This window comes from Odocoileus virginianus, chromosome 17 (assembly GCF_023699985.2).
Source record: "Odocoileus virginianus isolate 20LAN1187 ecotype Illinois chromosome 17, Ovbor_1.2, whole genome shotgun sequence".
Taxonomy (NCBI): domain Eukaryota; kingdom Metazoa; phylum Chordata; class Mammalia; order Artiodactyla; family Cervidae; genus Odocoileus; species Odocoileus virginianus.
Window position 1 is genome coordinate 23,130,485 of NC_069690.1, and position 22,121 is coordinate 23,152,605.

The window sequence follows — 22,121 nt, forward strand, 5'->3', positions numbered from 1 at the left end:
TTCTTAAAGTAACAGTAAAATTCTGGCACTATTACAAGGTAATAATTAGGGCTAAAGTGAAGTGAAGCCGCTCAGTCGTATCCGACTCTTTGCAACCCCATGGACTGTAGCCTACCAGGCTGCTCTGTCCATGGGATTCTCCAGGCAAGGATACTGGAGTGGGTTGCCGTTTCCTTCTCCAGGGGATCTTCCCAACACAGGGATTGAACCCGGGTCTCCCACATTGCAGGCAGATGCTTTACCCTCTGAGCCACCAGGGAAACCCAATAATTAGGGCTAGGAGACCCCAAAATACCTAAACCCTGATCTTAACCAAATATCCCTGCTTGTATGGATATGAGAGAAAATGCATGAAATAACACACTAGCACAAATCATTTTAGACTACTAGGCTTGGCTGAATGGAATAAAAATCTAACTGGGCCTAAAAAGTTTGACCGATTTATTACAGATTGATCCCTGAATTGGGAAGATCCCCAGGAGATGGGAAAGGCTACCCGCTCCAGTATTCTAGCCTGGAGAATTCCATGGACTGTATAGTCCGTGGGGTTGCAAAGAGTCGGACACGACTGAGCAACTTTCACTTTCTCACATCTGCTTATTTCATCCCTCCAATAATCAAATTCTAAGTTCAGATGTTATTGTAAGAGAACAAGGTTATCTGAATGAGCACTCACAGGCCTGTATCGGGGAAATGAAAACAGAAACTGGAGGGGCACCTCTTCCATGCTAGTGTCCAGCTGGCCCCTTCTCAGTCCTTTTCTGGCCAGGACAGTGGCCCTGTGGCATGACCCACTGTCCTTGGATCTGTTTAAGCTCTGGCAGGTCCTGCTCCCAGGCAGAGGAGAGTGAACAGGAAGTGGGAAAGGTGTGGCACTTGACAGGCATCTTTTGGAAGAAAGACAAGGTTGCAGCCCAAGTCACAGCTCAGGAATTTATACAATGCAACCATGTCTCCATTTCAGTCTCCTCCTCCTCAAGGACTGATCCTTTATGAAGTCTCCTGACCAGGACATTGGTCTAATCCAATCATAGCCCAGTCAGTCAATAGCTTATAGGCAGTCAATGTAAGACTTGACTGTTATAATCACAGTGAGATCTTATTTGCAATGAACAAGTATAAAAGCAGAGACTGAAAGTTACCTGTAATAATGAAAACCTGGGCACACAACAGAGAAATATCTAAGCAAATTTACTTCTTTCTTTTCCTTCAAAGGCATATCTCAGAGACAGTGCAAGTTTGGTTCCAGATACCATGACAAAGCAAATATCACAATAAAGTGAGTCATACAGATTTTTGGTTTCCCAGTACATATAAAAGTTCTGTCAGGACTTCAGTGGTTAAGAATCTGTCTTGTAATGCAAAGGACACTGGTTCAGTCCCTGGTCCAGAAAGACCCCACATGCTAAGGGGCAGCTAAACCCACGTGCCACAACTACTGAGCCCCTGCTCTAAGGCCCATGAGCTGCAACTCTGAAGCCTGCGTGCCCTAGGGCCTGTGCCCCGCAACAAGAAAAGCCAAAGCAATAAGAAGCATGTGCACTACAACTGGAGAGTAGTCCCTGCGAGCTGCAACTAGAGAAAGCCCACACGCAGCGACAAAGATTCAGCACAGCCAAAAAAAAATTATTTTTTTAAAAAGTCAGGCACAGAGGTAACTTCTTAGACCCCCATAAGTCCTAGTTAGAGAAATAAGGATGAGGAAAAGTATAAATATCAGAAAGACTCCAAATTACCATTATGTGCAGACAGGACTTTGAAGTCAATGGAAAAGCTATGAAGAAAGAGTCCAGGGAATTCCCTGGTGGCCCAGTGGTTAGGACTCAGCCCTTTCACTGTGAGGATCTAATCCCTGGTTGGGGAACTGCAATCCCATAAGCCTCACAGCTCGGCCAAAGACAAACAGAAAGAAATAATGAAAGCACTTGAATTAGATAAAGAACACAGAGAGATCACAGGATTGCTTTCTACATTATACATTCCTGCTTCGCTTGTTTGCAATGATATTTATCACCCATGAAAACAAAGACTGTGCCACTGACGGTTGAGAGTGGAGAGATGCGGTCAAGTTTTAACAGCATAGGGCATATAAACAAAATAAGGATACTAAGAGCAAAGTCAACCTGTAATGAGGCCCTAATCTCGGTGCCCCCAACTCCCAGGCCAGGTTGCACCTGCCCCTGTGGACAAGCATGTCTCTCACTGAGACAGGAAGTTCCCCTGAGCAAGTCACTCAGCAGGAAGCCAGGCGAGGACCCGCACAGGATGCTCAGCAGACTCTACAGAACAAAGTCCTGGTCTCCTCTCCTTGGTCCTATTTGGGTAACCCCTGTTTTTCTACTTTTTACTTTTGTTCTGGGGGTGCTTTTTCGTGGCCTAATTTGAAATAACAGACTGCATCCTTTGATCATAAAAATGCCAGACTAGGAACTGCTTCTGACCACTGTCCCCCATAAAGATGTACTTCATGGAAGACTATTTTGGAAGATGTTAATAGAAATGGGATGAAAAAAGTGCTCTTAGGCAAGTAAGCCTGAGAGATGCTGTATAACCTCCTCTGGGGTGGGGCGGGGGGAGGATCACAAAGTATATCATATTTGCATATTAAAGGCACTTCTATAAAGAAAACAGTTTAACTTTATTTACCACCAAATGTTTCCCAGGTTTCTTTTCTGCACAATGCACAGGCACTTTGGGGACAATGTATGGTTAAAAAACACTCCACGAACAACTTGTTAGATTCCGCACTTGGTCATCCTAAAGGGAAGGTCGTCTGTACAACACCCGGTCGCTAGAAGCTTCAGGACTGGCTGATACTCTCTCCGGATGGATGAAGAAGCTGCTCCTAACTATCTTGTTCCAGCAGACTCTGATTTTAGCTGGTCCTTTCTTATGCTCTCCAAGTTCAGCTCTTTGTATTTTCTTTTAAAAAAGCCACACTAAAACAAAGGGAGGAAAGACCAATTACAGGCCTCAGCTACCCACCTGCTTTAGAAAACCATTTATCTTTTTGTTGCCAAATATCCCCAGTGCTCCTCTGCTTCTTCTGAATCTCCCCAGATGATCCAATCCTTCGAGACCCATCTTAAATACTGACTTCCCGCAAGCATTCTGTGTTCGGTCTCCAGTCAAAAGTGGTTTTCCACCTTCCTCTGAACCCCTACCCCACTTTCACCTTTTTAATTTAACTAATTCTGCTAAGTACTACCATTTCAGCTGTACTGGATCTATTTATGTAAAAGAGAGAAAGAGTTCAAGTACAGCCCCTCTACACATCAAGAAGCTCACAATCTAGTGAGAAGAGAAATAATGACAACACAGTATAACCACTGCTTCTTGGAAGGGTTTCTAGAGGGCAGTTCAAGGGAAAAGCATAAAGGTCAGTTCAGAGGACTCAGGAATCTCTGGGCTGAGTTTTAAGGGAAGAGCAAGAGCAAGTTAAGAAGGAAAGGGCTTGGGAGGCAGGTATAGAGAGCCTCACTGCAAACAGATACACAAAGCTATTACAGTTAAGTGTATTGAGAAAAAAAGCAAGACTCAAGGGTGGAGAGAGTACAGGCAGACATTAGATGCCTTGAATAGCAGTGAAAGAGTTTGAACATTAAATCAGGGGAAGGAAAGGAAAGGATTTAAATAGGAAAGGAGCATCAGGTCCCTTTTAGGAAAATATCTCTGTATGCCAATTCTTCAATTAGATCTTGATCTTTTTCAGACAGAAGCTGTCTTGATTCATTTGCCTCAACAGGTGTGTGGCTGAAGGAAGAAGGAAAAGGGGTCACAAGGCTAGGGTAACTGTTTGAGGTTAGGGGCTGGCTCTCTAAGCAGAATTCTGCCCAACACCAGAACCTTCATGAACGTGGGGGGAACTGACCTTGACTAGGATGACTATAATCACGATCAAAACCAGAAGGCCCCCGACACTGCTTTTAATGATGAGAAACAGAGAATACGCCTCCTCATCTTTCAGTAGGATGACAGTGATCTGCAACGAAACACAGAGATCACCCTGTAAGTCAGGTGAAGCAAAATGAGGTAAAAATTCCACATTATTTTAAGAAGAAAAATATAAGAACTTGGCAACATACCGTGTATTGATCAAGACTGACAACAGTAAAGCCGAAAGCTAAACCTTTCCTGATGCAGTACTTAAAATTATCTAGTGAGATTTCCGGTTTCTGGTTCCACATGTAAGGGGTTTGGAAGTCACCACTCCATGCTAACAAGGGAAAAGGTGACCAGACTGGAAAATCAACAACTTTTCTTGGATCCCTAAGAGAGGGGAGGACACCAGGCAAACCTGCTGCCACCAAAGAGCAGAGAGACAGACAGACAGACAGACACAGAGACAGAGGCTCCCCACCGCCAGGGAAGGAAGTCCTGAACTGCAACTAATGGACTGCTTGCTCTAAGCACAACAGTGATGACTCTGGTGCTACAAATTACAGGCCTCAGCTACCCACTTGCTGTAGAAAACCATTTATCTTTTCGTTGCCAAATATCCCCAGTGCTGGCCTGTAATTCCAGGGAACCCAGCCACTGGGGTGAGGTTTACTCTAGGAGCTAGACCAGGTTACCAGAGTCAATGCTGGAGAAAAAACCCTTCAAGCTTCCGGCAGGGGGAGGGGAAAAGTAACTACTCTGAAATAAGCCAAAGAACTCTGATCTGAAAAACGACTGGGCTCAGGGGAAACTTAGTTAACCCTAGCCTAACCTGCTGGATATAATGAGAGCCTAACTGTTCTGGGGGAAGGGAAGTGCCCAACTCAAGCCCACTCTAGCCATCTTGTCCCACCTAAGGGGGCTGAAAAACACAGAAACGGTGAGGAAGTTCATAGGCCAGAGGCCCAGGCTCATTAAAAGACTGAGACCTAATCACAGAACCACAGAGCACCTCCCCTCCCCCACATCTCATACATTAATGAAGGTCTGTCGACAGAAGTTCCTTTTACCCGGTACAGCATTTCTAGCTATCAAAAGAAAATTACCTGGGTATACCAAAAGGCAAAAAAACAAAATTTGAAGACAGATAGTAAGCACCAGAACCAGATATGGCAAGAAGGTCGGAATTATCAGACTGGCAATTTAAAACAACGACGATGAATATGCTAAGGGCTCCAAAGGACAGAACAGACAGCACACAAGAACAAACAGCAGACAGGCAATGTAAGCAGAGAGATGGAGACCCTAAGAAAGAACCAGAAAGAAATACGAGAGATGAAAAGCTGCTGTGACAGGAACATGCCTTCGATGCACTCATCAGTAGACTGGACATGGTGAGGAAAGAATCTCTGAGCAGATATAGCGACAGAATCTCCGAAAAACAAAAAGAACAAAAACTGGAGGTGGGGTGGGGGGAGGGGTGAACCAGAGGACAGGAAAGCGATCTGATAACCAAAATACTTTATACAAACTATTCTGGTCTCCTATCTAGAAGTTCACCAGGAGACTGTGACCTTCTGGTTGTTTGTGTGTAAGAGAGTGTCTGAACCTGGCACGGGTTCAATCCCTGGTGGGGGAACTAAGAGCCCGCATGCCACGTGTAGTGTGGCCCGAAAAAGAGAAAAAGAAAAGGGAAGGCGTGTGAAGAAAAACTCCTTTTGCTACTGACCTCTTGGCTTCCTATTCTGTATTCTGCCATGTGAAAATGTACTGCTGGAGAGTGGCTACTTTGGGCCAGCCACAAGGGAAGGCATCACCAGCACATAGTCAGGAGAGCTAAAGAGTCGAAGGAGCCTGGCCACTGACACTGGTCAGCCTCCATCCCCAGATAAACACAAGAGGCCTTTAAGGCACGTTAGCAAGAGTTTTTTTTTTTCTTTGCAGCTGAAATGCACTTAAAACTTAGCTTCGGGTACTGAATTTTAAAAAAGGAAAATCATCATGGGGACTCTACATAAAAGCATCAGTAAGTAAAGGGGGAACATTTATACATAAATAAATGACTTAAGAATGTGCATATAAGACACTGTTAACAGGAACTCCCTTGGGGAGGAGGGAATCCAGGGTGTGAGAGACAGGGAGTGAAGGAATCACTATTTTTCATTTGGGATCTTTGCATAGACTTGGATTTTCTTGTTTATCTGTTTTGTTTTTAATCTGTGCAATGATATAATGGGGACACTTCTCTTTCTTCCACATCATTTTCTGTATCAGACACACTCAAAAATAAACAGAAATGTTATTTCTGACATGTTTAGAGAACTGTGCCTTTCCCCTCCTCCAGGGAGGAAATCAGAGGAGCTAATGTTGAGCGATCCACTCTCACCCTCTGACACTCAGGCTTCACTAAAGAGATCACAGATGCACCATTTTTAGCGCCAGCAGCCACCTAGGCGAGTGTCAACAAGAATGACCTTGTTGTGCCCCAGCGGGGCACACACAGTCTTCAGCCCACAAATCACAAAGGTCAGTCTGACTTGCAGTCACATGTAAAACCTCTGCAAAACGAATCCAAGGGTTCCAGGACTTAGTTTAAGACTTATGAGAGAATTCTGGGCTCATGAGTATTGTAACCGTGGGACACTGTAACTAAACACTGGTATCACACACTAGGAAGCAAGTTAACACATAAAATAAAAAAAATTCTCAACTAGGAAATTTAAAAAAAATTTTCCAAATCAAAGTATATATAGGTGTTGATTCCAGCCTAGTTATAACAACTGAGACTTCCTCTGCTTAGGCCTCTTACTCAGTTGCTTCATTTCAGAGACAGAAAAACTTAGGCAGAAGCTGAGTAACTCAAGGTCATGGAGACAGCTGGTTGCAGAGTCAAGAGCAGAGGTGATATGACTGAAACAGGAAGAGGGCAATAGCAAGTGCTTGTTTGTACAGGGGCGCTAAAAGCAGGCACAGGTTGCTAGGACTACACCCAGAAAACCAGAAAACAGCCGGGGATTACCTTAGTTCTGTGGTTCTCTGTGTTGAGTCCCTCATACAGTGATGTGTTGAAAGATATTTCACCAAGGATCTGCAGCTCAGTCACATCTCTTAGTAACTATAAGATGGGGGAGAAAAAAAAATTAAACATATTTTAGACATGGACCTACTGTACCTTTATTTTTTGGAGTCAACTTTTTTTAAAATTGGAGTATAGTTGATTTAAAATAGACTTCTAAAAAAAAATGGACTTACAATTCCTGGACAGCATCATTCCTTATGTTTCTGTTTTTTGGTCGAAAGGCATCTAGGTTCTTATTTCCCCAACTAGGGATTGAACCTATACCCCTGCACTGGAGGGCAGTCTTAACCACTGGACTGTCAGGGAAACCACCCCTCCCCTCTCATCTTTCCCTTTCAATGTGTTCCTTCTCCAGTATTCCTCATGTCTAATGAATGGCCTCAGCAACCACTAAGTTTCCCAAGCCAGAAACCTAGTTAAACCTCAACTTCTTTTCCCTTACCATTTACCTCACACCACACTCCCATCCCCAAGTCAGTTCTTGATGATTTTTTTTTTTTTTTCAGTCTCTCTTACACCTGTCCTTTCCTCCATCCTCACTGCTACTTCTTCAGCTCAGATCCCATCATTCTCACCTGGATCATCACAAGAGGTTAAACTTGACTTTAGTTCCTACTTTTGAATGAGTGATCAGGGAAAGTCTCACTAAGAAGGTAACATGTGAATCAAATATAAGAAGAAAGCACATACATGAAGATCTAGGAGAAAAGCCGTCTCATGCAGAAGGAACAGCAAGTACAAAGGTCCAGTGGCTAGAACAGTATCGGCAAGCTGGAGTCTAAGAAGCAGGGAAGAGGAAAGTATTAGGAGATGGAGAAGTAAGCAGAGACCAGATATAGGGTCTGGGGCACCACTGAAAAAGACAAATTTCAGTCTAAGTGTATACAGTTTTTTCTTTTTAAAGCAGAGAAGTGGCATAGTGTTTGCTTTTAAAAGACAGCTGTTCCATGAAGAATGTCTGTGGAGGGCATGGCAAAAGCACAGGCAAGAAAAGCAGGGAGGAAGCTACCGCAGCGAATCCAGCAAGAGGTGGTGACCTGCACAACAGCAGCAGTGGAGATGGACAGAAGTGAATGGATTCAGAATATATCTGGGGTGGGGATGGGGTAGAATGACACAGTTTGCTGCTGGAACAGATAAGGGGATGTAAGAAAAAGGATTTCGGACTTCCCTGGTGGTCCAGTGGCTAAGACTGGGAGCTGCCAATGCAGGGAACACGGGTTGGATCCCTGGTCAGGAAATAGATCCTGCAAGCCACAACTAAGACCTGGTGCAGCCAAATAAGTAAATAAATAATTTTTAAAAATTTTTTTTTTTTTTTTTTTTTTTTTTAAGGAAAAGCAGTCGCCAAAAGGAATTCCTAGAGTTCCCAGTAAGTCAGCAGTGTAAGGGCATCCCAGACGGCTCAGAGGTAAAAAAATTCCGCCTGCCAATGCTGGTTCCATCCCTGGTTCGGGAAGATCCCCTGGAGGAGGAAATGGCAACCCACTCCAGTATTCCTGTCAGAATAATCCCATGGACAGAGGAGCCTGGTGGGCTGTGGTCCGCCGGAACGCAGAGTCGGACACCCCTGAGCACGCAAGCAACTGGTAAGTTACCCTGAGAGACTGGGGAAGCACCAGGCTCGAGCAGAAGGTGGATCAACAGACCTGTTTTGGACACGTTATATTTGGAGATGCTATTAACATTATCGTTTCCAGGGAAGATGCCCGAGAAACGAGGATTAATCAACTCTTAAGTACCTGCTTTGGCTGATTCAAGGAGAGCTCTGCAGCCACGGTTACATTTTCTTTATCCGAGGTGACCTTACAGCTCACTGAATGCCATTCTTCCACATGCTGGAAGAGGATGAGTGTTCATTAGCACGATCTCTTTAGGGGGTGGGAAAACTGGGAATTTTAACACTTAGCACACAGACAACCTCAAGGTTGAGGAATAAAGGGTGTGAGCAGTTTCTGCCCTCATTTGGTTCCAGCAAAGCCGCAACCCTGGCAAACGTGAGCCGGCGAAGAGGCTAAGGGGCGCCTCAGAAACGCTCGGCCTGTGCTTTCAGGGGAAACCTCGGCAAAGTACAATCACGGCGTCTCACGTCACCCGCTTCAGGCCCTCCTCTCTCCCCCGTGGCCCCCCTCTCTCCGGTCTTTGGGATGACTGCGCTCACCTGAACCAGATCGCTCCCACAGGCATCCCTGTGAGCCTGAGTGCACACGGTGTGGGCCTGAAACGACAACCACCCCAGTCTATCCCTGCAACACAGTGAAAAAGCCAAACCGCCATAGTTACCCCCCTCCCACTTCTCGCGAGATCCCTCGTGATTGTGCGGACGGCCGGGCGCTAGGACCCGGCGGGCAGGCGCGTCCGCGTCTCGAGGAAGTCTCGCGGTGTTAGCATTTGAACTGCCTGGCGGGTGCCGGCCATGGCGGCGTCACTCCCGCTACCCGCGAGTGGGCTCTTCCGAACGTACGGGGCAGCCGGCGGCGGGGGCCCGCGGCGGCGGCTGGGCCTGGCAGCCGTACAGTGGTTCCCGCCGCAGGACCGGAAGCGTTTCTTCAGCAGCAGTAGCAGTGACGCCAGCAGTGGCGGCCCCTCGCAGTCTGTCGTCTCCGACGATCCTGACGACCCCGACTTCCCCGGCAGCCCGGTGGGTCAGCGGCGGAGGCGCGCTGGCGCCCGACTCGCCAAGGGCCGGACGAGTCAAATCGCGACCCCGAGACGCCTGAGGCTGCGATCGCGGTGCCCGCAGAAGTGCAGCACCCCCTGCGGCCCTCTAGGAGCGCCATCCTTTCCCATCGGCAACCCGGGCTGCCTGAGCCCGGACCTCAGTGTGTGCGACCAGCCCAGGGACGGCGGCGAGCTGGGCACCAGTGCCTCCCTGTTCAGCTCTCCGGCCTCTCCCGGCCCCGCGTTCCCTGCGCCAGAAGACAGCATCTGTACCGACCCTTCCACCTTTCTGGATGCAGCCTCAGAAGCTCCCAGCAACTTCCACCTCCCAGAAGCCTCCCTGGACCAGGCACCCCTCCCCTGTTCCCACGACGCAGCGATAGGAGGAGGCCGGCTCACCAGGTTGGCCCACCAAGCCCAGGCCAGCCTCAGGTCAGTTCTCTTTAGCTTTTTGGACTCAGGAAATCCTGAGGATTCTGAGCTTGGGACAGTTGGGAAGAATTTGCAGGAGTTTTGCCATGACACGGAACTGGTGGGGAGGAGGCTGGAGAGCCCAGGCTTATCAGGCAGGGGTAAGAAGAGGTCCACAGACCAGGACTCTTGTCAAGAAATTGAGTCTCAAGAGCCTGTCCAGATAGAATACGAGGAGGCCCGTGGGTGCAAGGGCGGAATCGCATCTGGGAAAAGCAACTGGCCTGAGAGAACCAGGCTCAGCCGAAAAAGGAAGCATCAAGGGACAGCAGAAACCTCCCTCCTCCATCACCGCCAGGTTACAAAAGGCCAAAAGATGGAAGACGATTTATGTGTCACCCAGGACCTGACTCGTTTACAGAATGCCTGCTCTTGGACGAAAACCAGAGCCTCTTTCAGTTTCCACAAGAAGAAGATCGTGACAGCTGTGTCTGAAGTGTGCAGCTGCAACACCCTGGCCAGTTCTTTGTCCGAGTCCCTCATGTCAGAATATTCACACCACCCTGTTGGGAACAGAACAAGCTGTGCTCTGTCCCCCTGGCACTCCTCCTCTATGTATTTGCTAACCCCCTTAAAGACACAGCAAGTCACAGACAAAAAGACATCTGATGCAGAAAAGCTTTATGGGGAATGCAATCAGGTGGGTCCCATCCCCTTCAGTGACTACCTCTCCGAAGAAAAACTAGAATGCTGTGAGAAGATCGGAGAAGGGGTGTTTGGCGAAGTGTTTCAAACAGTTGCTAACCACACACCTGTAGCCCTAAAAATCATTGCTATCGAAGGACAGGACTTAGTCAATGGAGCTCACCAGAAAACTTTTGAGGAAATCCTGCCAGAAATCATCATCTCCAAAGAGCTGAGCCTCTTGTCTGATGAGGCATTCAACCGCACAGAAGGCTTCATTGGGCTGAACTCGGTACACTGTGTTCAAGGTTCTTACCCTCCCTTGCTCCTCCAAGCCTGGGATCACTATCACTCAACCAAAGGGTCTGCAAACGACCGGCCTGACTTTTTCGGGGAAGACCAGCTCTTCATCGTGCTGGAATTTGAGTTTGGAGGGATCGACCTAGAGCAAATGAGAAAGAAGCTATCCTCCATTGCCACTGCCAAGAGCATTCTGCACCAGATCACCGCCTCCCTCGCCGTGGCCGAGGCCTCTCTGCACTTTGAGCACCGAGACTTGCACTGGGGGAACGTGCTCTTAAAGAAGACCAGCCTCAAAGAGCTCCACTACACCCTCAACGGAAAGACGAGCTCCATCCCTACCCGAGGGCTGCAAGTCAACATCATTGACTACACCCTGTCCCGCTTGGAGCGGGATGGGATTGTGGTTTTCTGTGACATCTCCAGGGACGAGGACCTGTTTATGGGAGAAGGTGACTACCAGTTTGAGATCTACAGGCTGATGAGGAAAGAAAACAACAACTGCTGGGGTGAATATCACCCATATAACAACGTGCTCTGGCTACATTACCTCACAGATAAGATCCTGAATCAGATGACCTTCAAGTCCAAACATAACACCCCCGCCTTGAAGCGAATGAAGAAACAGATCCAGCATTTCTATCAGACTATGCTGAACTTCAGCTCTGCCACGGACCTGCTCTGCCAGCACAGTCTATTTAAGTAAGCCGTGGGTTCTGACCACCCCCAAAGGAGAGGGCGTGGGACTGGAAGCCCCTGATTCTGTTTTTAACCTTTGTCCCCACAGCATGGTGGGATTCCTGCTCTTACAAGTTTCCAATCAGCTGTTGAAACAAGAATTTTGTCTCCAAGTAGAAACTGAAATTTTTAAACTTAACAAATATTTTTTAAAAATAAACTATATGTGAGAACACCTTTTACAACTGAAAAGCCCTTTTTCTGTCAGCAGACTTCATTTTGTAAATTTCTTTCTACAGTTTCCTTTTTGAGCTTTGACACTTTGTGTAACCTGAACAGAAAAAAGGAAAATCAGGAACACCCAAGGCCTCAGCTGTCACACTGCTAAGAGCCTGTTGCTGTAGGTGTCATAAGGCTGGCTTTGGGAACCACACTACAGATGAGTCAACCAAGAGCAAAGAGGCTGTACCACAGCAGAGTCCAGGGCGTACAGACTGGGAGACGAGGAAAAGAAGATGGTAGACGATTTATAGGGAGAAGTGCCACGTGTTTATCAGTCTCATTTGCTGATCACAGAGAAGCAGAAGTTATCCATGATTTTCAAAAGGAAAATAAATGTCTCCGTGGCTACTAAAAAGGTTGAATTTTGCTTACTTTTTTCATCAAGGGAAGAAAAATTGAAATGTCAGTTTGGGCTGAATAGTTAATATTCCTTATGAATATGACTTGGGTAATTTACTCCTAAAATGCATTCCCAGGTTAACTCATCTTTTTCTAGAGTTCTAGTTTTTATACCTTTGCGAATCCATAGTCACTCTGGAAAGAGATGTGATTGTGATATAGAACCGCCTCTATGTACCTGAGTCTTGGTCAGGTTCGTCACTGTTAGGAACTGGAAACCTCGTAATTTAACTGGAACACAAATTTGCAGCTGGAACTCGGCTCCAAAGAGGTTCTCCCCATGTATCTACAAGGTAAAATCCAAGCAGAAAGTCACGGCTGGTGTTGTTTTCCCACCTGTTGGCTTTGCGATGATGAGCAGAGCACTTACGTTGAAGAGGAACTCTTTGTGGTGGGAAGACCCCTGGTTTATGTTCATGTACGTCACTGAGGGTCTGCAGTTGAGAGGACATGGGTTAGGCCTCAGGGCCCCTTTCTCATCTTAAATAAACCTTAGTGCTATCAATTGGATACACTAAAAGGGCCCCTGATTCTTAAGAGAGATCAACGTTGAATAGCAAAACGTTGAGCAGTGGTGGGGCAGTTGGAATCAGGTTAGAGTATTTGAACTCGGTCTCTTCAGGCTGGTTCTGTGTCTGGAGCATTCCTCAGGGGGGCCTTACTCTTTCTCTTCCTCTCTTCCCAATCCCTTAAGTCCTCTCTTCCCTCCTTAGCATCCCATCAGTTCCCTTTGGTATCAAGACCTGTTGGCACTGTTCCTCCTTTGATTACAGCCACAGGGTTTCTAGGACCTAACAGTTAGTGCCCTAGAGATCAATGGGAGCCTGGGTTCTAAGCAGCCTCCTCTCAGGGAAGGGCAATGCCCACATCCACCCTGACCACTCGACCCACCCACAAAATGCCTGAAGCTGTCCCACAGGTGTGGGGCCCCCCAGAAGTACTTACTTGGGAAGAACCGCAATGAAGGCATGTTTGATTTGAAGGCTGTGAGTTTTATTGACCGAAGACCTTCTTTCATTGGAACTAGGAAATAAGAGTGTCAGTTTATAGCACCCCTGCTTTGTACACATGGCTGCTTACCTTGGCTCCCCAGGATCACTGGGGGTCAGATAGAAAAGACTTGGAGATAAACAGAGTGCAGAAGACTTGCTGGAAGACCAGACTTGGAGAAACACTGATTTTAAAAGGGTTTCTCCAGGACTTCTCTGCCAGTCCAGTGGTTAAGACTCCACGCTCCCAAAGCAGGGGGCACGAGTTCAATTCCTGGTCGGGGAACTAAGATCCTGCATGTTGCACGGTGTGCCCAAAAAGACAGTGTTTCTCAGCCTTGACAATATTGATATATAGCGCCAGGAAAGTCTTTATGAGTGGCTGTCCTATATATTGTAGGATGTTAACATCCCAGGTCTCTACCCACTAGATGTCAATAACACCCCCCACCAAATTCATGCCAATCAAAAATGCCTTCAGACACTGCCCCTGGGAGTAGAATCACCCCTGTTTGGGAACTTTACCAACTGTGTACCCTACCCTACCCCAAACATAGAGATTTTGCAGAAGACAGAGCATCTCTGAGGTTAGGTGAACCAAAATGAGTGCTCCAGTGCAAAACTCAGTCTGCCAGACTATACCATAGTTTTACTTTGTCAATAAAGGAACATTTTAAGTATCTCTGATAACAAGGGAAAGCCAGGTCACTGTGGGGACACAGGTGCCTTCCAGGGGCTCCCTGAGGCTTCCCTTCTGGGGCAATAAGGAGTCATAGCTCTGACGCACACACGTGGGAGGGAGCCTTTTTGCAGGACCACAGCCCAGGCTCCCTTGACCCAGGCATGACTTACTTGGTGACCATCACAGTGATGTCGGCTGTCCTGTTTGGAAAGACACTCTCCTCCAGCTGCCAAACTAACGAAAAGTTTGCCTAGTTAAACAAAAAAAGGTGGATTGATTCCCATTTATACCACTCACAATTCAAACTGCTTCCTATTAACTAAACAGACCTGGAAAATGTAATTCAATACTCCATGCTTCTATAGCACAGCATGCTTCACGGTTCCTTTATTCCCCGTAATACAGTGTCAGGATGGGGTGAGCAGGGCAGACAGCACTATTCCCCTTTTACAGTCAAGGAAGCCTCTTGAGAGGTCTCCCACAGCACAGAGATCATCAGTGGCAGGTCAAGGCCTCGCCTCAGGGCTAATAACCTTCCAGACCACCCCCAGCTTCACTCTGCTGTTGGGGTGAGCCAGCCTTGTCTCAGTGACTGTACCCTCACCTCCACCGCTCCCTACTCCCAGAGCACACTGAGCAGTTTTATGCTGTTACAGATGACGATATAGTCAAGGAAAGTGTGGACACTGCAGCTGGGAGATTCTAATGAGCCTGGGAAGTAGAAAAACACCAGCTCTAGGGGAGTGTCTTCCCTGGGTGTCCAGTGGCTAAGACTCTGAGCTCCCAATGCAGGGGGCCGGGATTCCATCCCTGGTCAGGGAACTAGATCCCACGTGCTGCAACTAAAAGATCCTGCATGCCACAACTAAGACCCAGAGCAGCCAAATAAATAGAAAAAGAAAAAAAAAAAGAAAAACAGACTCACAGATGATCTCTTGAGGATGGGGTGACCAATCTTGCAGTTCATGACCAGGAAAGAAGCAGTTGGCTTAGGGTCACCACACTGAATGTCTGGAGAAGGAGGCTGTTAACACAAAAGACATGGTTTTGAAAAGGCAAAAAAAAAAAGGTTCAGTTTCCTCACAACAACATGCCAGACACCCTGCTAGGAGCTGGGGATACAAATAAGCCAGTCTTTGTGCTCGTCTCCACAATTTGGGCAGAAGGGCTCAGTACCAGATAGGTGAATTTAAACACAAGGCCTCAGGAGGGCTTCTGGGAGAGCAGCACAGAAACAAGCAGTAGAGAAAGATGAGGTCCAACCAGGAGGAATCAGTCTTCCTGGGGAAGGAGACGTTTGAACTGAACCTTGGACCAATGGAAGGCCCCCTGCATTGCCACGCAGCATTTTTCAGCCATGGTTCCTCATCTGGACCACTGAATATGGAAAATAACTGAGTGACCACTGTTTTTTTAATTCTCCCAAAGATGGTGGGTCTAGTTCCTTTCTAGATGCTTAGGAGAGCATGGCATGTAATGGGTGCTATCCTAGCTCAAACAGCCTCAGACCACCAGGGACATACCCGTGGGAAGACAGAGCCAGGTTTGTTTACTCATTAGAGTGAGGAAAACGGCACTGTGGTGTATCTCACCAAACAAAGGAAAAGATAGTTATTAAAGGATTCTGGGGAAAGTTAGAATTTGGGGAAATATAAACAAAGCAGTGGTTTATAGGCTCAAAATAAAGCAGGGATGGGACTTCCCTCATGGTCCAGTGGTTAAGATTTTGCCTTCCGATGCAGGGGGTGCAGGTTTGATCCCTGGTCAGGGAGCCAAGATCCCACATGCCTTGCAGCCAAACAACCAAAACATGAAACAAAAGCAATATTGTAACAAATTCCATAAAGACTTTAAAAATGGTCCATGTGGGGAAAAAAAAAAGTCCTTTAAAAAAACAAAAGCGAGGGCTATGTGTAAAAGGGCCACTCAACATCAATTCTGGGCTGCAAAGTGGACCCAAAGACCCATTTTCTTGGAAACCATTCAGGTGAATGTGAAAAGCTGTGTAGAGGAACATTTTATCTGAAGTTTCAAGTCTCAGATGGAAAATGAGAATGCTTCTCTTTGTCAAAACAGTTTAGATTCTCCAGGCAACAGTAAGATGGTTTCATAATTACAGATATAACTTCAAACAGCAAAGTTTCTGACTGCCTATGATTTTAGAGAGCAAAATATTTCAGTGTTATACTTTACAGCTGCAGGGTGTCCTTGGGAGAAATACTGTTTTCTGGTATCTTGCAGCTGGCTTTGAGTCTGCTCCCAGGCTGATGAAAGGCGGAGCAGACTTTTACTTTCCAGTCAAGCTAATTTATTATAGATTATTTCTGTCTCAGAACTCTAGTTAAGAAAGGCTGCAGGCAGAAGGACTGATTAGGTGGCAAAATAGCGCCATTGATGTTTAAGGCATAGAATGATATGACTGGATCCATGGCTTATTGTTGAATTAGAGGGGATTTGTTTAGTTAATAATCATTTATTGGATGGATGAGGATGAGGCAGGAGGCAGAGTTAGGAGGTTTCCATAACCAAGCAGAGATGCCGGAAGGGAAAGTCATGAGCCATGTGGTTCCAAAACTGCTGTCATAGTTACCTTCTGTATCCTCTTAAACTGCAGGTTTCTGGGGAAATTCAAAGCCACTCTGGTCATGTAGGAATCTTCCCCAGAGTTAGTCAGGCTAATGTTCATGGTCAGCTCTTTTGTGAGACCCACCACCAATTCCTGCCTGCACAGGGTAGCCAAAGAGATAAATGTTACCAGTTTATTTAATCTGTGAAAACCTCAGTGAAATGCAACAGCACCTTCTTAACTTCTTAGATAAATTGCCTAAAGGATACATTTAGCCTAGATCTTCTTCCCCACAACAGAAGCAAGCACCTGGACTTCCATACCCACCTCAGTTGCTGTGTGACATGATCATTTATTTAGTATTTGCCGTGTGTTGGGGACTGTGTTAAATGTCTCACACTCTCTGCTAATCCTGGTGCTAACTCTAAACTTGTATGGTTACTCTCTGTGCTGCAGTGAAGGGAACAGAAGGCAGGGGAGGCTCACTCACGTGCCTGAGGTCCAACAGCCCCGAAAGGGATTTGGGAGAATCAGATCTAAATCCTCTTTCTACCACCAATTCACTATGACCCCAGGCAATGAACTTTGAAACACAAATTCATCCATTCCATACGGGGGACTTTGTGCCAGAAACTCAACGCAAGAGAAACAGCATGCAAGGGACAGACGCTGCCCCCCATCCCTTCCTTGGCCTCAGCTTTCCCACCACAAAATCCCCCTGGCCCTTCCAGGTTATGGGCTGTGAGTTAAGACATGAGCCTGTTCAGCATGGAGAAGAGAAGATGTGGGGACGGGTGAGGGCTTCCTTCATGCTGGGGTCCCGGAGTGTACAACCACTCTCAGTAATTGAGATCTACAGGGAAACACATTAACAATACGAAGAAAACTTTCTAACCATCTGAAAGGTCTTAAAATAGAATGTGCAGCTCTGGGGAGTAATGTGACCTTTGTCTTATTGAGTCATTTTTGTTTTTTTATCACAGCTGAGAAGAGGATAGCGGGCAGTCACAGAGCCTGTGTGGGGATTCATCTGGGAGATGACACAGGCCTGAAATGAGATAGTAGTAGTGGCGATGGGGAGGGTGATAAGGCCGTGCTTGCAAGGAGAGCGCAAAAGAGACAGGAGTTGGGATTTCCTCTGCCAGTTCAATGGTTAAGGCCCAGTGCTTCCAGTACAGAGAGTGTCGGTTCAATCCCTGATCAGGGAACTAGGATCCTGCATGCCATGAGCATGGCCAAAATCTAAAAAACTTTTTTTTAAAAAAAGGGAATCGAGGATGTGTCCTGAGTTTCAGTTTCAGAGTTTCCAGCTTAGATGACCCAGTGGGGCTAGTCGTGATGGAGAGAACACAGCGGGAGACCAGAGGGTGGAAACTGACCAGATGAGCTCAGTCCGGGACATGATGAGAAGTTCTCAGAGGACAGGGAGGCAGCGACATTGAAATGTCAGTTGGGTGTCCTGTCTCAGAGCCCAGCAGAGAGATCTCAGAGTCACTGGAATATGTACCAGGGATTCTTAACTCGAGGTCCAGGGACAGTTTCAGAGTTCCCTGAATGCAAACGCTTTATGTCTGCAAGTGTGATCATCTAAAGACAAGTGTCTGTAGTTTACCTTAGATTCTTCAGGAGATTCACGTCCACAAAAAAGGTCAAACCACTGAGGCATTTGGATGCTAAGGATTAGGCTCAATACTTTGGAAAAAAGGCGAGACTGCAAGCTGTGGACACTAGGGGGTGATGTAGGGCCAGCTGTTTCACAGTCTATTCCACAAGGACTTGACTTGGGAGGGCTTTAGGGGCTGTAATGAATTCCCCGTTAGAAACAAATCTTGTTAGGCTGGATTCCAAAGCACTCAAAAGCCTTCATTTGGCTCCTCCATGACTGAGACGGGCAGTGCTAAGCTATCCACATCTGAAACACAAGTCCTGCAAATGTCTATGAAAAGGTTTCTCAGGACTCAGAACAGAGCTCTTCTTCAGAGATGCCAACTCGGCCAACCAGCCATCAGTTCCATGTTCCCCACACAGCACTAGGTGTGGGGGGAAGGGGCATTTTAAGACCACCACGTGTCCAAAACCAAACTCATGCAACCCACTCCAATATTCATGCCTGGGAAATCCCATGGACAGAGGAGCATGGCGGACTACAGTCCATGGGGTTGCAAAAGATTCAGACACGACTTAGCGACTAAACAACAACAAATCATAATAACAACAGAAATGATAGACAATCACAAGGCAAATGGCAGGGAAATCTAAAAAAGAGGAGATACGTGTGTTTATATAGCTGAGTCACTTTGCTGTAGAGTAGAAACTAACACAACAATGTATAGCAACTATACTCCAATAAAAATCAGTTTTAAAAAATTACCGAGCTCATGGCCTCTCCTCCCCACCTTGCCTTCCAAAACCATTCTTCCAAAAGCTTCCCAATTCAGTTCTTGGCATCAGCATCATTCTAGAATTCAGCATGTTCCAATAGAACTTCTGAAGTAATGGAAATGACCTATTATATATCTGTGCTGCTCAAAACCACTAGCCATATGTGGGTATTGAGCACGCGAGATGTGTTTAGGGCAACTAAGGAACTAAAATCTTCTTTAATTTTAATTCATTTCAATTTAAATAACCACATGTGACCAGAGGCTATTGTGTTGGACTGCACAGTTCTGGATGCTTGGGCTGGAACCCTGAAAGACTTCTTAGACCCCCCCCTCTCACTCCCCACATCCAATTTGTCATCCAATCCTGCAGGCTCTAACCTCAAAATATAACCACCTTCATTGCTACCACTCTGGCCTAAGTCATATCACTTCTCACCCGAGTTATCACAATAGCTCCCTACCATCGCCCTGCCTCCACCTCTGCTCCTGCAGTCTGTTCTCAACATAGCAGCAAGAATGATCCTATTGGGACTTCTCTGGTGGTCCAGTGGTTAAGAATCCACCTTCCAATGCAGGTGATGTGGGTTTGGCCCCTAGTCGGGGAACTAAGATCCCACATGGTGCAGGGGAACTAGAGAGCCCTAGCGCAGCAACAAAGACAGCTGTGTGTGGGGGAGAGCAGCCGCCCCCCCCCCCCAAAAAAAAAGAATGATCCTCTGAAAGTGCATGGTCATGTCATTCCTCTGACTTCCCAGCTCACAGTAAAAGTCCTCATGGAAATGGAGCCACATATGATTTTTCCTCCCCTCACACGGCAACATCAATTCAATGAACATGAGTTTGAGCAACCTCCGGGAGACAGTGAAGAACAGAGAAGCCTGGCATGCTTCAGTCCATGGGGTTGCAAAGAGTCAGACAAGACTTAGCCACTGAATAACAGCCCCCTCCATTGACTCTGGTGTCCTGGCCTCTTCCTCCCACTTCCAAGCGCCCAGCTCAGGGCACTGACAGATGCTCTCCCTTCAGACACCCACAGAGTTCATTCCTCCACCTGCTCTTCCATGAAACCAAATATCACCTTCTCCATGAGCGCTTTCCGGACCACTCTGTTTGAAACCGCAACCCCAACCTCATCCCTGGCACTTCCCTCCCACCTTCCCTGTCTTCTTTTTCTTCATAGTACATCTTTTCAACACAAAGTTGACTTACATATTATCTTCTCTCCGTAAGCAAAATTGTGAAGTGAGAAAGGGGCTTCCCGTATCTCCCAGCACCTAGAGTGCTGGGCACAGAGGAGATACTCCCTAAGTATGTCATGAATTAAGTAATTTGGTTAAGTGGTGAGCCAGGGACGAGGTTATCTCTAAGTGAGGGGGTCCTAGGAGTGAGGGACACTGGGTTATGGAAAGAAATCTGGGTGTAAGTCCATCCAATGATCATGGGATCCCACACAGGCCTGCAACTACTGACTCTTCCCAAATTCATAACATAAGAATACAAATCTGTCTTGCCTCCTTCATTGGGTGGCTGGGGAAGCAATGATACAATTAGTGCGAAAGCCCTTTGTGGGCTACGAGGGAAAGGAGGAGGAAGTGAGTGATCCTGGTGAGGGGGTGGCCCTGGTAAGCCTTCAGGAGGAGAGTTAACTGCAGAAACCATGACGACTGGATTCAACTCACTGGGAGATGGTGGTGGCCAGCTCTAACTCCGCGACACAAAACAGCTTATTCTTGCAGTTCTTCTCGTAGGGCAGCTGTAAGCAGACAGAGAGGGGCAGCGTCAGCCCAGGGAGCCTGCCATCCCCAGTGGCCTTGCTTCGTGGTCTTCTCTCTAGGACATGTGTTTCCCTTCCACTGACTCTGAGAAGTGCGGGTGAGGCTGACGGGCTGAGGTTGTGTCCACGTGGCTGTGAGAGGTGTGACTGTGCCGTTCCTGGATTTGTCAGGGATGGGTGTGCTGGTCCTACCACACAGGTACCCATGCATCAGGCCACTGGCCAAGGTCAAAAACAGGGTGACCTTTGTGGAATGGTGGGAGTAGCTGTCACTTGCATATTATGCTAATTAAGTAGCAACACTCACAACTCATTACTCTGAACATTTGGGGGTAGGTGAAACCATATGAAGAAAAGCCTCCTTAGTCCTCTTAAGTAGAGCGGGAACAGCAGGGGACTAATTTGCGGGGGGTGGGTACCTAACCGAATATTGTCAAGGTTCAGTCCCATGAGCTCTTCTACCCCCATGGCTAGTCTTCTCTGTAGGTTAAATATTCCCCCTTGCAGTCTTGCCTACACCAAACAAATTCAGAAATCACAGTGGGACCAAAAGGTCCAGGTAAGATTGAAAAGCTCCAGCTCAGGTTGCAAAGTCATGTTTTCTAAAGGAGCAGGTCTGTTTTTTATTATGAAGGAGACACAGCCAGCTCCCTACCTAGGGAATCACTGCATTTATCTTCCCAGCAGCCAGCGACCATCACAGTAGCTTTATACAAGGACTGTTTACATGATTGGAGCTAGAGTGAGAGCCCAGAGCAAGAAAGAAACCTTACACTGCCCAGAGAAGGGAGATGCAGATTGCAGAAGTCAGAGCTTGGGGCTCTATCTGACTGGGTCAACAACTGAGGGCTTTTTTTTTTAAGTTTTGCTTTTAATATAGCCAAGCAGCTTGTTCTCTTTCAGTAGGATTGAAACATCCTAAGCTCCCAGCTAGAGCTCATTCTCTGGAAATATCTCTGTGCTTGCTGCTGCTGCTGCTCAATCGTGTCTGACTCTGTGACCCCATGGACTGTAGCCCGCCAGGCTCCTCTGTCCATGGGATTTTCCAGGCAAGAATACCAGAGTGGGATGCTATTTCCTTCTCCAGGGGATCTTCCCAACCCAGGAATTGAACCCACATCTCTTGCGTCTCTTGCACTGGCAAGCAGATTCTTTACCACTTTGCCACCTGAGCAGCCCATCTATGTGCCCAAACACCGAATAATTTCCCCTCACCCATTTCCTCAGTCAGATAATTTTTTTTTAATCTCTTTGTCGAAGCATCAAAGTAATCATTGATTAAGATAAGAATCCTGAATGGATGTTAAACAGGATACATCATAGGTCAGCAAGTCAAGAATCCACCTTCAATAC

At 46.9% G+C, this 22,121-nt stretch overlaps 2 protein-coding genes across 3 annotated transcripts in view; one reads left to right on the top strand and one right to left on the bottom strand.

Moving 5' to 3' along the window:
• Nucleotides 1-2,614: 2,614 nt before the first annotated feature.
• The window catches only part of ITGAE (integrin subunit alpha E), a 59,550-nt gene continuing 40,043 nt past the window's right edge, over nucleotides 2,615-22,121 (bottom strand). Inside the window, exons 20-31 of one of the 2 annotated variants that reach the window (XM_020881188.2) lie at nucleotides 20,674-20,747; nucleotides 16,635-16,767; nucleotides 14,970-15,068; nucleotides 14,215-14,294; nucleotides 13,319-13,396; nucleotides 12,744-12,807; nucleotides 12,552-12,659; nucleotides 9,120-9,176; nucleotides 8,701-8,796; nucleotides 6,899-6,994; nucleotides 3,872-3,982; nucleotides 2,615-2,939 (exon numbers count right to left, since the gene is read on the bottom strand). In XM_020881188.2, coding sequence (XP_020736847.2) covers nucleotides 2,850-2,939; nucleotides 3,872-3,982; nucleotides 6,899-6,994; nucleotides 8,701-8,796; nucleotides 9,120-9,176; nucleotides 12,552-12,659; nucleotides 12,744-12,807; nucleotides 13,319-13,396; nucleotides 14,215-14,294; nucleotides 14,970-15,068; nucleotides 16,635-16,767; nucleotides 20,674-20,747 — 1,086 coding nt within the window. In that variant the 3' untranslated portion in view covers nucleotides 2,615-2,849. Of the gene's footprint in view, nucleotides 2,940-3,871; nucleotides 3,983-6,898; nucleotides 6,995-7,648; nucleotides 7,737-8,700; nucleotides 8,797-9,119; nucleotides 9,177-12,551; nucleotides 12,660-12,743; nucleotides 12,808-13,318; nucleotides 13,397-14,214; nucleotides 14,295-14,969; nucleotides 15,069-16,634; nucleotides 16,768-20,673; nucleotides 20,748-22,121 lie in introns of those variants that run through there. The other variant, XM_070478882.1, reaches the window with a different exon arrangement.
• On the top strand, nucleotides 9,360-12,329 carry HASPIN (histone H3 associated protein kinase). The gene has a single exon (XM_020881181.2). The coding sequence runs from the start codon at nucleotides 9,375-9,377 to the stop codon at nucleotides 11,718-11,720; it is 2,346 nt and encodes a 781-aa protein (XP_020736840.2). The 5' UTR covers nucleotides 9,360-9,374; the 3' UTR covers nucleotides 11,721-12,329.